Source organism: Meleagris gallopavo, chromosome 2, assembly GCF_905368555.1.
Source record: "Meleagris gallopavo chromosome 2, MGAL_WU_HG_1.1, whole genome shotgun sequence".
Classification (NCBI taxonomy): Eukaryota; Metazoa; Chordata; class Aves; order Galliformes; family Phasianidae; genus Meleagris; species Meleagris gallopavo.
In genome coordinates, this window is record NC_139405.1 from 13,353,172 (window position 1) to 13,367,604 (window position 14,433).

Here is a 14,433-nt window from a genome sequence, read left to right on the forward strand (position 1 = left end):
TCAGAGATGCTCTGAGCATTACGTCTAATTTCCAAGCAGCACTAGAAGTATAGGTTCAAAAATGACAGAAACTTGAGGTATTTTTGGGGGAGTCATTAAAGTATGTATGATGGACTTTTTTTTATTATTGATACAGCTAATGAGCACCAACATGGCTGACCAGCTGAGTCTCTGGCTTTCACATGCTTATATGAAACAAACTGGTTTGGTATTATTATTTAAGTCATTTCACCTCTTCATTCTAACTCCCCAAATAGGTGAGTGATCATAACAAGTCATCTTTCTCAGTTTGGTAATGACTTACACTTAGAAGTATTTTATTCAGCCTCATTCTGGTCACTATTTCTACTACCGTGCTTTTGTTTTAAGCATTTTAAATAAAATACCTGCTCATTCTGCTTTTCCAAGACTTCTAAATGCTCAAGCTGAACTTTTTTCAACTGATCCATTTCCTTTGACTGTTTCATTGCAAGCTATAAACAAGAGAAAATATTGGGAGAAAAATATAACACATTATTGATACAGGAAACAAAAACTTAATTGAACTTATATGTATATACAGTCTTGCCTCCTTTGGATGGTACCAAAAAATCATAGGTTGCCCTTATATCACACAGTCTTAAAAAGACCAATTAATATAAAAATACAGATGTTTATACATATTTTACATAACGTACACTATGTTGAAGTAGCAGAGACAACAATGAACATTAACTTTACAGATTTAAAAGTTCCCTCTCATGTTGGATCTTCATACTAGAAGTATGTGGAACTAAGCAAGGACAAACATTTGTTTGTTTACTAGAGCTGTATTCTCAGCACAGAAGTGAAAATGAACATCCAGAAGTAGTGTCCACTGACTTTGTTAATGTTATAGTTACCCTTTTTCTCTCTTCCAGGAATTTTTTCGTGTTGCTGCTGTTCAATTCTCTGACTCGCCTGAAAAGATACAAACAATGTCCATGAAGACTGAAGACTTACTGGAAAAAGAAACTCGAAGGCATTGACAGAGAGAATCATAAAGTATATTTTAGTTTCAGATTATGAGGGGTTAGTGGTAAGTCAAACACTGTCCTGGTTTTTACAACTAACTGTTTCCAATTACCTTACAGTGTGATTAAAGGCTTGAAAAAAGAGATGAAGATAGGTGTGAATTAAATTTGACTTTTTCCCTTTCTGAAGAATAGTGGATGGAAATTAAAAACTGTTAATTCATTTGCATATCTTTTATTGCACACTCTATATATCCAAATTAATTTAGAGCAAAGTGCTGTATCTCTAAGAGTGGTAAAGGGAAAAAAACATCTGATGATGATATGTAATGTTAGTTTAGTAGTGCTTCAAGGTTCTTAAATATATTACTTGTACAAAAAATATGAATATACAATTACTATTTACATAAGAGACTAAGATGTAGGTGTTTCTTCTTAGGATTTCTGTTATGAAATGTATCAGAATATCGTAACAAATTAGACTAACTGCAAACCTAAAAACCAGAACTGCATTCAAATATGAGAATAGATTTGGCTATGAGTTTTTACTGGAGGTTTTACATAAACTAAGCATACAATTACCAAGGCCTCTGATAATTAATCTGCCTGATAAGCCAGGAGTTTGTAACACTCAAGGGGCTTAATTTAGCAGGAATAAATTCAAGCCTTTTGACCAACACAGTCCAGTAACAAGGAGGGAATGCAAAGAGAAAAGAAGAGTCAGATGGCAGGCCTAAAGTGAAGAGGAAACCTTGAAATCTTACAAGACATCATCATGTAGATTCTGCTTCTATCTACTTACTTGGAAACTAAAGTAGCTACAAAGCAAAACAGTTCTCCAAAAACTCTCAGTAGCTAGCACTGGCAACTCTTTCTCTAGTCTCTCAAGTCAATTAAGACCATCTTCCCCAAATGTGCTGTGAATAACCCACTTTTACAAATGCAACAGTGCTCTTGGTTAGCTGAGCCTGGATGCTGCTCACATTCCCAGTACTGGCACATAATAAGAAAGAGAATGGTTCAGTTCAGGAGCAGAGTATAAACATGTGCTGTTGTACAGTACATCTCCAGCTTATTCACTCCTACTTTTCATCACCCTTTACACTTTCTATCATCACTTTTATTTCCCTTTCACTCCTGCTTTGTGTTCAACTCCTCTTCCATTTGGCAGCACAAAAGGGAGAAAACCTTTCACTGGTACCACCTCCTGTGTTTTAAGTGATACTGCCACTCCAGTTATTCCAAGTCCACCTATCACCAAATCTCATACTCCCTTTTCAGAATAGTCCTAATTTCATTAAAAAAGCAACAGCAAAGAAGTACACTGCACTTATATGCACAGTCATTACAATCCTTAGACCTACACCAGTCACTCACTGCTGATACGTATAAAGTTAAGAACCTCTTTATTTCCCCAGCCAGGACAAAACAGTTATTAAAATAATAGACATGAGAAAAGTAACATCTTTCTTAAAATAGTCATCTAAAATACATATTTAGAACACTAATCAGATGTTGTTTCCCTACATAAAAGTGTGCTTTTAACATAATTCATCTGTGAGTTCACCTTTCAGATTTGGACAGTGTTCTTCCTTTTTCAAGAAAGAAGTTCTGATACTTACCTCTCTCTTTCTGCTTTGTTTTTGATAGATTTATCCTGGCTTATGGCTTTGCTGTTCTCCATAGATATTTTTGCCTGGTTTGCACGCATCTCCTTGCTTTCCCTAGGCAAAACCAAAGAAAACTATTAATACCCAAAGTACAATCACTGATGAAATTGGTTTCCTGTTGTTACTCTACACTGCAGTTTATTTTGTACTTGAAGCATTAGGGATGAGGAAAAACCAGATTATATAAAAATTGCTTTTCCTTTGGGTAGACTTCATACAATTTGAACAGGCATCCAGAAATCTCCATTTGTCCCAGAGAGTATAGTTGTAAAGACGAGCTCCAAGCATTCACACTTCAAATGTTATTAAGAGGTAGAAAATATTCCTTTCTCTTTAATACACAGGAAATATCTGAGTAAGAGCTACTATCAGTTATGAAAATGAAACTTGTGTAGTACCTATCCTGCACTCCAAATATGACTGCAACAGTAGTAGTAGTACTTACTGGTTGTGGTATGAGCTGACAGCCATCTTGTCAAGACTTCTACTTTGGGACTGAGAAGAGAGTCCTATGTTTAGACTGTGGTCAGGTCTGTGCTTATTTTCTCCTGATGACCCAGTGAACCTTGAAGCCTATTCTGTGAAACTAGGTTGTGTCAGTAGAGTCAGTAAAGTCATTGTTCATTGCTGGAAGTAACAGCACAGATGATGACTATCAGAAACAGCTTATGAACTGTGAGTGAGTGGAATTCAGCTCTTCTCCAGGCTGGGTGAAGCAGCCATGCTACAGAAAGGCCTTCCCTGAAGGCTAGCTCTTGCTTTCTGCCTGCTCAATATTCTGGCTCTGGTAGCTCTTGATATTAAGTGCTTATTTAAACAGGAATAATATATGGAAATTAGACAGTGGATAACTGGCAATAATAATTGTGAAATCCCCAATAGTGCAAAAGCATCTAAAAGTCACAGGCTGCAAGCCAAGGCAGTGCCTCAGTCTCTTTTCCTGGATGTGATCTTAGAGTGCCAAACAACAACTGTCCTTACTAACCCAGAATATTAAGTGTTTAATATGCACAGAAAGGGTGTGGCAAAGAACAAAACGCTTAATTTAACAAAATGTTGTCACTGAATTTCTTATGCTTTCCTTAATCACTAGAAGTCATTAAACAGCATGAGGAAATTTTGTTCCATGATTTATATTTTCCATGTTTTGAATTTTATTAAAGAAATGCAGCACTCTCTTTTTATCCAAAAAGTCGTGAGCTGAAACATTTCCCGAATACAGATTGTAAAACAGTAGCATCACAGTAAAAATAAGACAGAGCTCTAAAAATGTTCACTTGACAGCACATTTCATTCTAGCAATCCTTTCTCCAAATAAAAATTTTCTATACTGGTTTGAAGTAGTTTTCAAGTAAACTACTTTGAGAGCAGTTCTGAAGTTATTCATTTTTATTTCTGTGCATGGGGATATGAAAAATGTTCAGCGTGGGTGTTGAAACTGATTTAATTTATTTGCACCAGATATAATTTCAGAGTGAAAAAAGTTAGGAGGACTAGAGGACTGCTGTGCAACACTGATGATTTCAAAAAAAAACTTCAGTCACAGATATGGCTGGAAGATCCAACGCCTGTCTGCATGTCACTACTCTGTTCTGGCAGCTGTGATTTAGCTCTCAGTTGCACTGCTAACAAGTCCTCATTGTGTTTTTGGTTTCCACTGCTTGCAAGAAGTAAAAATTATTTTTAATAAAAGTCAAGAAAAATCTTATCTTCCTCTTAAAATCACTAGGGACCATTTGTAGGGACCATTCTTCGTTTCTAAAACAGCGTTTCCCAAAGATGCGGCCAAAGTTTCTTGCATCAGTTTACTGCCAAACTGCCTGATGCTGAGCTTCACACAAAGTCCCAAGTTCAAGCCGTGCTGTCCTGGCTGGCAGCACTATGTCACAGCAGAGCACTCCCTCCTGCTCAGAGGTGACAGGGATACCCTAGTCAAAGTTACTTGCAAAATGCAGATAAGCCAGGATGGTAAAGAAAGAAAGGATTCTGAAAAAGCACACAAGCAACTGCAAGATTTAACTGCTTATTTCCTACAGTATCATACTGTCTGAAATGCTGAAATTTGTACAAGCATATTCTAAGAGGATACAAGACTTTAAACATATAAGCTTACCTTGGGAATTCATACATATATTTAGATTACACTGAATTGTGCTAATTTGTCACCAAGTCTTGTTTGGATAACTATATAGAAAACTTGTCTTAGAAAAAAAAAAAAAGAAAAAGAAATAATTTTCATTTCTCTCTCATGTTATTCAATTTCATAATGCTGCAGACATTAGCTTCAGGTCCTCAATTTCTGAAATGCTGCAAACTCACTATATTCAAGTCAGTAAAGCTAAACCATGTGGGGGGGATGGCACCCCTGGAGTTCAATAAGCTTCAGATTTTTAGTAGTTACTGCTGTCTTCTGCTTTGTTTTTAAACGAGCTGAAAGCATGAATTGCAATTGGTTTTCTCTGTGCACACGATGGGAAACTATCTACCCCGCAGCAGATAGCTACATCGTTTTATATGACTGATCTTTCCTACCAACTCCGTGTCCTCTTTTATGATAGCTAACTCATTACTTCAGCTCACAGAGAGAGAAGCAGTGAGAACAGCACACTGACAGTATGACCCACCTCCCATGCTGCACTCAGATAGACTCTTCTTTTCCTATGGTTACCAGAGCTGCCTCTGGGCTATTATTTCTACCTACACAGATAAACACGTGTATACACACAACGCATTCCATGAAATAGTTTATAAATGATTAAGTGTAAAGTTTCTTTGCAGCACTATTCACATTTCAAATGCCATGTTACAAATTCCTCTGAAATATTAATACACTGAGATCCACTCTCACATTTGTTTTACATACAAAAATCCCCAGTCTGCACATACAAACTCCTGAATAAGCAGAAAAGAACTAATTGCAATGAACAAAGCAAAAAGAAATTGAAAGGTTGTTACTCCTGGGACAGCTGAGAAAATAAAGTACATTTATCAGGATGTAGATTTTGAAGTCTGGCAGTCAGTAGCTCTGAAAATAGAACAATATGTAGACTGAACACAGACAATTTTTAACAATAGCAAAATCCACTGATCAGAGTATATGAGCCACTTACAAGAAATTATATAGGGCCATTTAAACAACATAAGGATGCAGAAATTCTAAACACAAAGATGTGAAAAAAAAAAAGCCCCCCCCCCTTTTTTTAAAAAAAAAACAACACACTTTGCCCTAGTGTAGATCTAACAGATTCCCACAGTGTTGGCCTTAAAGGTTATGAGAGAATGTATGAAAGGCAAACAAAAGTTTACTTCCAAAAAGACGAATAAAAGAAATCGTATTCCACGAGCAGGTAAAACATTAGTAGAGTATCTTCCAAGCACTGCAACACGTTTCATATAAGACAGAAAACTGGACTCTCCAAACCAAAGAGATGTGATTTCTCTGGGCCAATGCTGTTCATTATGATTCAAAGTTACAGTATCGAGATCTACACCTTCCTCCAACGAGAATTTTTTTGAACAATGCGTTTATATTACAATGTAAGAGTTCTTGGAGTTTAGTTTGAGTGGGGTATGTATTGAAGGACAGCTAGAATACATGGGTTAACACAGAGATTAACATAAAGATGAGCTCACTAAAAACTCTTGGCTGTGACAATTTTCTGTTGGATGGAAAGCTTGCATGCCCCAGCATGTGTTCTCTCTGATGCAAAAATAAGCTGCTTTTTTCAGTAAGGACTTTAAAAATCTAAGTTATTTATTCATTTCTCCCTACTCTTTTGATGTGAAAGATGCTGATGACAATTGCATATGAATATGTACACACACACACATATTGCATTCACGTGTTGTTAATCTGCTTCACATAATAGATCATAGCAGAATATAATGACATCTCTACTTACTACAATTTTTAACAGACTGGATACTATTTATATTTAATTTCTTTTAATTTCAAATGAGCAGGACAGTCAATCACACAAGCAGCAAGCAGTGGCATCATGCAGTATCATCCACATTTCCAGTGACTCTGACAGGACGTCACTAGTCTAATGTAGCTTACTATTACCATTACTCCATCGCTATTGTTTTTACAATCTTTTGTCTCATGGATCTTTCTTGTAACCACCAATGCTCTAAACATATGTATTCAGAAATGCTAGTAACTTCAAAAGATATTCTGTATTTGATATTTCTCAGTTTCCCAGCCTTGAATTCAAGTTCCTAGGCAAAGTGCAAGCACATTCACAGCTGATGCAAACTACCACCACTTCATCACATTCACTGCCTTTCAATGAAGTTCACATAACCTAAACCAGTCAAGAAGCCCACTCCCACATTACTCTATTACCTGATGACTTAGTTTTCTTCTCCCACACACACAGTACAGCATCTTTGACAGCAGTACAAAAACTATAAGCATAAGAAATAAAGCATTCTACACAACAAGCATGAGTCAATCTGTCCTCAACAGGTAGCACTGCCCTGCTCACCTGTCATGTGAAAATTTTAGCTGCTGGGTCTGTTGTTCATGAGCATTAATCAGCAGTTTCTTCAGTAGTTCACACTGTTGGTTCAAGTGTAAATCACGGATTTCTTGCTCTTCCGCACTATGCGTATTGATCATCTCAGACCACTCTTTAGTGTGCTGTGCCACAATCTCTTTGACCTGTAGAAAAAGAACAGCAGATTTGGTTCTAAGGCTATAAGATAACTGCTACTGCTGCTGAAGATGATGTGGAGACAGTCATAACAAAGATTCTGAAGAATGCAGCTAAAACACAAAAATGAAGTCACAGAAGCGAAATTGCTTCAAAGAATAATGAAACCACTGTTTATAATACACCACAGTGTATTATAAAAACAAAGAAACCCATACCATTAAGACTATTATCTAAAATGCCCTGATTAAATTGGCTGTATTTATGCTCTTGACTATACTAACATTATTTTAAAACATTCTCTAACAACATTCATTATAAAAATGCTGCCATATTCTTGGTTTTAAGGAAAAAATAAATATTAAGAATATTGAAATTAAAAATGGGGGAAAAAAAAATAGTAAACAGGATTTCTCTGAGGGCTTAAGTACAGTCTTGGATTTTGTGGAGACTGTTTTATAAACATTCATTTTTACAGAGAAATTCTGTATTGAATACAACCTGAATCTTAGGATAGACTACATATCTTTCTTATATATTCATTAAGTCAGCGGGGAATCTGACAAGTATTCTTCTTACGCTTATCTCCCAAGACTCACAAGAATAAAGAGATTAAAGTTTTGGAAAGTTCCCAAGAGACAATGTGAAGAAGTCTAAATCACCAGAGTCGTTCTGGCAATAATATGCCGCAGTCAATGATTTAGAAAAGAAGCTAATAGAAAGGTATATTTTATTATCCTTTAATAATAATCTTTGGATATTTTGACAAGCTACCTCACTTTTCCATAAATGGTATGTAAAACGTGTCTTTTAAAAAATAAACCTATTGTCAGACAGTCATTTCCAGTGCTACTATGGTAACTAATAGCATTTGGGTCGCCTTCTTCAAAAAGCTAGACCTTACTCTTCAAATTAAAAAACTGCTTCAATATTGCTCAGAAACTGAGAGATTAATGCCAGTATTTTAGATGTGGGCCTGCAGTAGCTCTGCATTATGCAGAACACACTGTCGTGCACACTCTGGTGACAGTGAAAGAAAAGGGCACTTGAAAAGCACCAGAGCGAGTAATTTCATAAAAGAACAGGGTGACTATCACTACCTGAAAGCAAGACCTGCATTTAATTACAGTTAAATACGTGTTCCATATCAGAACAGATACAATTTGAGGCAGAAGCATCTGATGGAACACTACTTGGAGTTTTCTGCAGCTGTCAGGAAAAACAACATAAACAAACAAAAGCACTTTGAGGCAGAACATTGGTAGGACTAATATAGGCCTAATTCATCATGGTATTTAGGTCTGAATGTATCTCCAGCAAAACAAGTAATACTTAATTTTGTGCAGATGGGTCAGTGTACCACTAAATCAAAACCTATGAGCTATTGAGTGATACATGCACTAAAGGATATGGTGCAGTTTGGGGAGGTAATATCTTTAGTAAGAAGTTCCTAAGGCAGTGCTGTCTTCACAGACATAAAAACAAGAAGATCTAGTTTTAAAACAAGTCAAAATAAACGCTTGCAAGTTGGTAAGGAAAAAACACTCATTTTTTTGGATGGCATTACAGAAAACTTAAGGGGCAGATACCTTCTCACCTCTAGCACTTACCTACGTCACTTGAATTTGAAGCAAGTTTAGTCTAAGCTCCTTATAATGCTGAGTGGACAATTTCAAAGAAAGATTAATCAAATTTATGAATTAAACATTTTCTGGACATCCTTCTTTAAGATCTACAGCACCTCAAACAACTAGACGCTTCAATTAAAATTTCAAATAAAATAAAAAAGAGTTTGCTTTTATTTAAAGCTTCCCTACCTTGTACAGGAAATGCTAAACAAACTTTGCATAAAAAGAATCATGACTTATTAGAGTAGTGAAATAAATAAATGTATAAGTAGTGGAAAACCTGGTGGAAATAAGTATTTTGTGACTTAACTGAAAAAAAACTTCCACAAAGTCCAAAGAAATTAAGAAAAGAATCAAGTGCCAACTACAAATGTTTAACGTGATCACTGTTCCTAAATGATTGAAACAGATAAACTACAGAAGAAAATGAAGGCAGGAATCCAGCATCTCAGGTATGCTGATACCAAAGCAGAAAACCACGAAGAGACTTAAGCATGGCAGTATTCTTAAGTACTTCATCTGAAAATATAGGAAATAATAATATAAAATTGACTGTGTTCATGGATAAACATGCTACTAAATTCAAAATCAGCATGCAGACTAAGAAGTAGGTATGGCTGCTCCCCAAACAAGTTTTTCACTGGGTGTGAGAAAGAGAATGTCTCTTTTTTTTAATGCATATCATGAAAACTCAAAGTCTTATTTCAGGGAAAACAAGATATAGCCTGGTGAGAAGGATATAAGGGATTTGCTGAACAACTGTTACAAGATTTGAAATATACAATTTGACCGTGATTGACATGACCTTAGAACTCAAGGCCATTAAATCATCTGAAATCCAATTTTGCCACAGATCTGTGATACACTTCAAAATTCATGTAACAAATTCCATGTACATCCCTACTTTTCTCCAATTTATTACCATCACAGTAAAAAATGACTATTGCAATTGCATTGCACTCTTGTCCTACTTAAGGTAGTATTGCTTACCTAAAGTGATAAGAAAAATAACCATGAGGTAACTAATTTTTCCTGCCCTACAGATCATTTGTAATCCTGTCCTTTCATCTGCTCCTTCTCTGGGCCTAAGAGACTAATTAAAACCTTGATTGGAAACTTTATTTTGCACAGGATATATGCAAGATGCTTCTTTAGTGACTAAGTTCGAGCAGGAATAATCTTTGAAGTAATCTTTTTTCTCCTCTTTTCATCCTCAGCTTGCGTGATGTTGGGATCTACATTTTTAATGCATGGGAGTAATTTGCGTCTGCTTCAGTAAATGTGTGTGTAGTACATTGGGACGTTCAGATCTAATTTTAGGCCAAACTTCAGCTGCATATTTTCTTATGACAAGAAGAGTCATAAGAAAAGAAAGAAGACTTTTGTAGATGAAAAGGTCTCTGGTGCTAAAACTGTACATGTATATTGTGACAGAGTTGCACTGGAGGACATGAGCTGTAATTAAAACTGAATTACAGTACCATTTGATTTCAAATTAGTGAAGCAAATACTGTTAATTAATCAAAGTCCCATGATATCAGTGCAATGCATTCAGCTTTTTAGAATTTCATCTAATTTAATTGCACCTACATTCATCTAGCATAAAAGTTAATTTCCCTACGGTCTTGATCACTGTTTTCCAACTTGTTGCTTCCAAACCTCTGAATGATCTCTGGGAATAATTCAAGGGCCTACACACAGTAATTGAAACAAAAGAAGTCTGTGAGAATACTAAAATTGATACTTAATGCGGAAAATTGTGATGGAGCCACAGCAAGCAAGATACTGAAAACCACTAACCTAGAGAAAACCACAGATGTAGAAGTGAAGAGGTATTCTACAGAAGTTACTCAACACATAGAGGCTTGTCATTTCAAAGGAGCTTACTTTTAAGTCTCCTCTGAATATGTCATCCTAAAACCTGACATGGGAGTGGACAAAAGTCAACCTTTTTTTACAGGTACAGATTATATTTATACAAAATGGTTTGAAAGCTGGATTAAAAAAAGAAAAAAAAGAGCTCAGAAACTACATATATCTGTGGAAAGGGAAAACATGAGTCATACTTTTTGGATTTGGAAGATTAATGAACACTTGGATGTCCTTTGTATATGTATTAGACTCCTTAACTCCAGACACAAGTGGGAAGTGAAGATCACAGCAAAGAATTTTCTACACAGTATAATTTCAAATGAGTTTTGGAGCTTATGTGTAGGTGATAGGGACCTAGTGCTCCTCAGAGAGTTTTTTCACTAAGAAATGAATGAAATCTTTTTTGCCCGCAATTTTTTTTCCTTTTTTCTTTTTTAAGAAAACACTTCTGGACTTTTAATTGGAGAAGGAAATAGGAAGATGAGAAAGGTACTCTATATTTTTTTTTCCAGGGTGTTATCCTAAGTCTATGGCTGAAGAAGCACCAAAAATAAACAACTCTTATTTAGAAAACCAGGGTCTTTTTTAAATGAAGTAAGAGCATCAAATAATAAAATCAGGAGAAGAAAAGGTGAAAACAACCTTAATTCTCTAATTTTCTAAGTCTCAAAAGGCTGCTTTGTTTGTATTTCCTATACTCACCTGATTTGTTTCACAGATTTCAGCTTTTACATTAGCACCCCTACTTACACACTGGGTTCACTCTCCTGCAATCTTCTCCCTTCAGCCACTTTGTACATGGATATGTCTTACAGTGTTCCTGCTACCCTCTGTTTGGAATATCTTTCAGAAACTTGAAAGCATGTCAAAAAATGGTAGATAAAACTTTAAAGGAAAGTATGAAGCCAACGAGCATAGTGTTAGCATAGAGGTTGCTCTGTGCTCAATATGAACAATGAATCATAAATTGGAAAAAGCTCTTTTAGATTAACTGGGACTTGGCCTCTGAGCAATTTTATTCTCTAGATCTTGAAGAAAACAACAGAACTATTTCCTAGAGAAAAAAAAAGAATACAAATAAGAAGGCACTTGGCTCAAGAACAACTTAAGACTTTTGCTTTCTTAGGAGGCAGGAGAAACACTAGTAAGTGTCATCCATGGTGATAAGGATAGAAAATGAAAAATAAACTTCTTTATGTATATATTGTGGGAATGTATCTAGCATCCAAATTTCTCTTTGGTTTAGTTAAAACTGACATAAATGATCAGTTTTGCTTTATAAGGCATGCATATGGTGCTTTCTTCAATAAGTGTTAAAAGAGCAGGAAATTGATGCTTTTTTCAAAGAAGCACTTTTAGACAATTGATTACTCCCATTCTTTTTGACGTTATTATTGCTAAAAATCATTCATTTACTTCCAAGAAAATAAAATACCACTCGAGTCTCAAAATCTCTATTTCAGATATTGCATATGTTAAAATTGGCTGTTTGCTTACCTTAGACTTGTGATCTGACGTTAGTGCCTGAATTTTAATTTCAGTTTCTTTCTTCAATTCAACACAATTACTTCCTCTAAAAAAAGCAAAATTGCAAATGTGTGCCACAAGTTAAACATCTTCCCATCCAGTCAGCTCTTACTAATTAAAATGTTAATCAATGTTGAAGTGCTACAGCGTATTGGAATGAAATTATTTCTTCTGGTAATTTATTCACAATTTACAAAACATTGTTGGATTAATGATCATTCAATTCAAACAACACACAATTAATTCTAGATTGCCCCTGCAATATTCTGTTGCTGAGGATATGACAAACATCTTCATTTATGGTACTTTGTTTCATTTTAAAACCTAAAATATCTCGCTAAGAGAATCCAGATCCTGTCTGAAAACTTACAAGCATATTCATTATATCACCATGATTTTATCCTCTGATTTAAAAGTCATTTTTGTTACTGTTTTGAGGCAAAGAAAGAAAAGTTGCTTGAATAACTGTCTCACACAGTAGTTTGGGCATGCTTAATTTGAATGACTGCTGAAAGTCTAAGTAAGCCACTGTGGGAAAACAGAATCGAAAGGGTTGCAAAGAAGAGGCCTCATTACCCTTGCAAATTACATTGGTCCATGTAGATGAATCCAAGACATTAAATACCTTATGTGACTTGAAAACAATAAATCTTGAAGACAGCCCTCACCCTTGCAATAGGCAATACAGCATGGTCTTTACGCTTGGGTAAAGTTAGCAGAGTTGAATACAAGTTGCAAAATTTATTTCAATCAGGAACACCATGATTTCAAGAAACTGGCTGGTAAAATGGCAGCACAGGGCCCGTGCTGATGCTCCCTTGATTTATGTGTAGATAGATGACTTCTACCTCTCAATAAACCTAATTTTTTGGGCTGTGCACTGGATAGGATGGATGCACAGTAAAAAAACAACAGCAATTTCAGTTACTATCTCACTTAAGTTAATGAATTTTTGCAAGCTCCATCTGACAACATTATATATCTTTTTGCTACCTTTTATCTAGAGAAGGGTTTTCAGAACAGAATACAAATTCACACACTGGAAGTCTCAGTTTTTCAGTTTGGAATAATACAATAAATTTAGAGGAGTCTATTTTGACAGCACTGTAAAAGTTCTATCATCTGGACCATCTGCTGATGTAAAACTATGTAACATTACAGTGGGTGCAGCTACATTCATTTTATAATCTTAAACTCTTAATGAAACTCTTAAAAAGTTTATAACCTATTTTAATATCAAAGTGCAGCTAAACTTACGGAAAAAGACAGAATTTAATTATCAAACAGTACTGGCAAAATTCTCTGTGAAAATAGTAGTGTGATGTGCCTAGTGTTCCCAAGTGCCACCAGAAGGCCTGGTCATTCATTTTCTGGTCACGGTAGGAAATTTTTGGTAAAGATTTGACTCATTTGACACTTCAGAAGTAAATAAAAGCAATAGAGATAAGTTCTGACCATAGTAACCTCTGCCTAATAAAAAAAAGCTTCAAAGAAAGCATCTTTGCTTATGCACAAGTGTAGCCATAATCAGAGTCCGACTATACGTATCCTATGAAAAAGACTAATTGTTTCAAATACCAAACACCAGACTTTTCGTAGTCCTAGTCATCAAAACCATCAATTAAGCCTTCCCTACAAATGCAGTGTTTTTATTACATCTGAAGGAAACTTTCCAGACAGCCTGGACAAAGCTAGAATTGTTTACAACTGCAGTGACAGTACATGATAAAACCATCAAGTCACAGCTAGAAACAAACATTCAGCAACAGCCCAACTCATAGTCACATGTCCATGCTCATACACATGCATGCACTTTAATTACTGGACAGTTCTGATAAATCAGAAAGATCTTCACGTGCCCCTCAAACTTCATTTCAGAGTGGGGAAACAAGCATGCATGTCTCCATAAGCTTCTTCAAGATTTTTGGGCATTTTAAGTGTACAACAGAAATAGCACAGGGAGCAAAATCCCATCCATTTGTTGGTGAATTAGCATGTGATTAAAAATTTTACTTTGCTGAACATTATGCAGTCAACATTTGTCACACCATGTGGCAGAAACAGGCTGCAAAGAAATTGCTCAACA

General features: G+C 35.6%; 1 protein-coding gene across 11 annotated transcripts in view; it reads right to left on the bottom strand.

Moving 5' to 3' along the window:
• The window catches only part of PLCB4 (phospholipase C beta 4), a 200,946-nt gene that overhangs the window by 6,528 nt on the left and 179,985 nt on the right, over positions 1 to 14,433 (bottom strand). For all 11 annotated transcript variants that reach the window (XM_085218966.1, XM_085218974.1, XM_085218973.1 and 8 more), the window contains 5 exons: positions 12,318 to 12,393; positions 7,153 to 7,328; positions 2,615 to 2,716; positions 882 to 939; positions 387 to 473 (listed from right to left, as the gene is read on the bottom strand). In XM_085218966.1, coding sequence (XP_085075092.1) covers positions 387 to 473; positions 882 to 939; positions 2,615 to 2,716; positions 7,153 to 7,328; positions 12,318 to 12,393 — 499 coding nt within the window. The remainder of the gene's footprint in view (positions 1 to 386; positions 474 to 881; positions 940 to 2,614; positions 2,717 to 7,152; positions 7,329 to 12,317; positions 12,394 to 14,433) is intronic.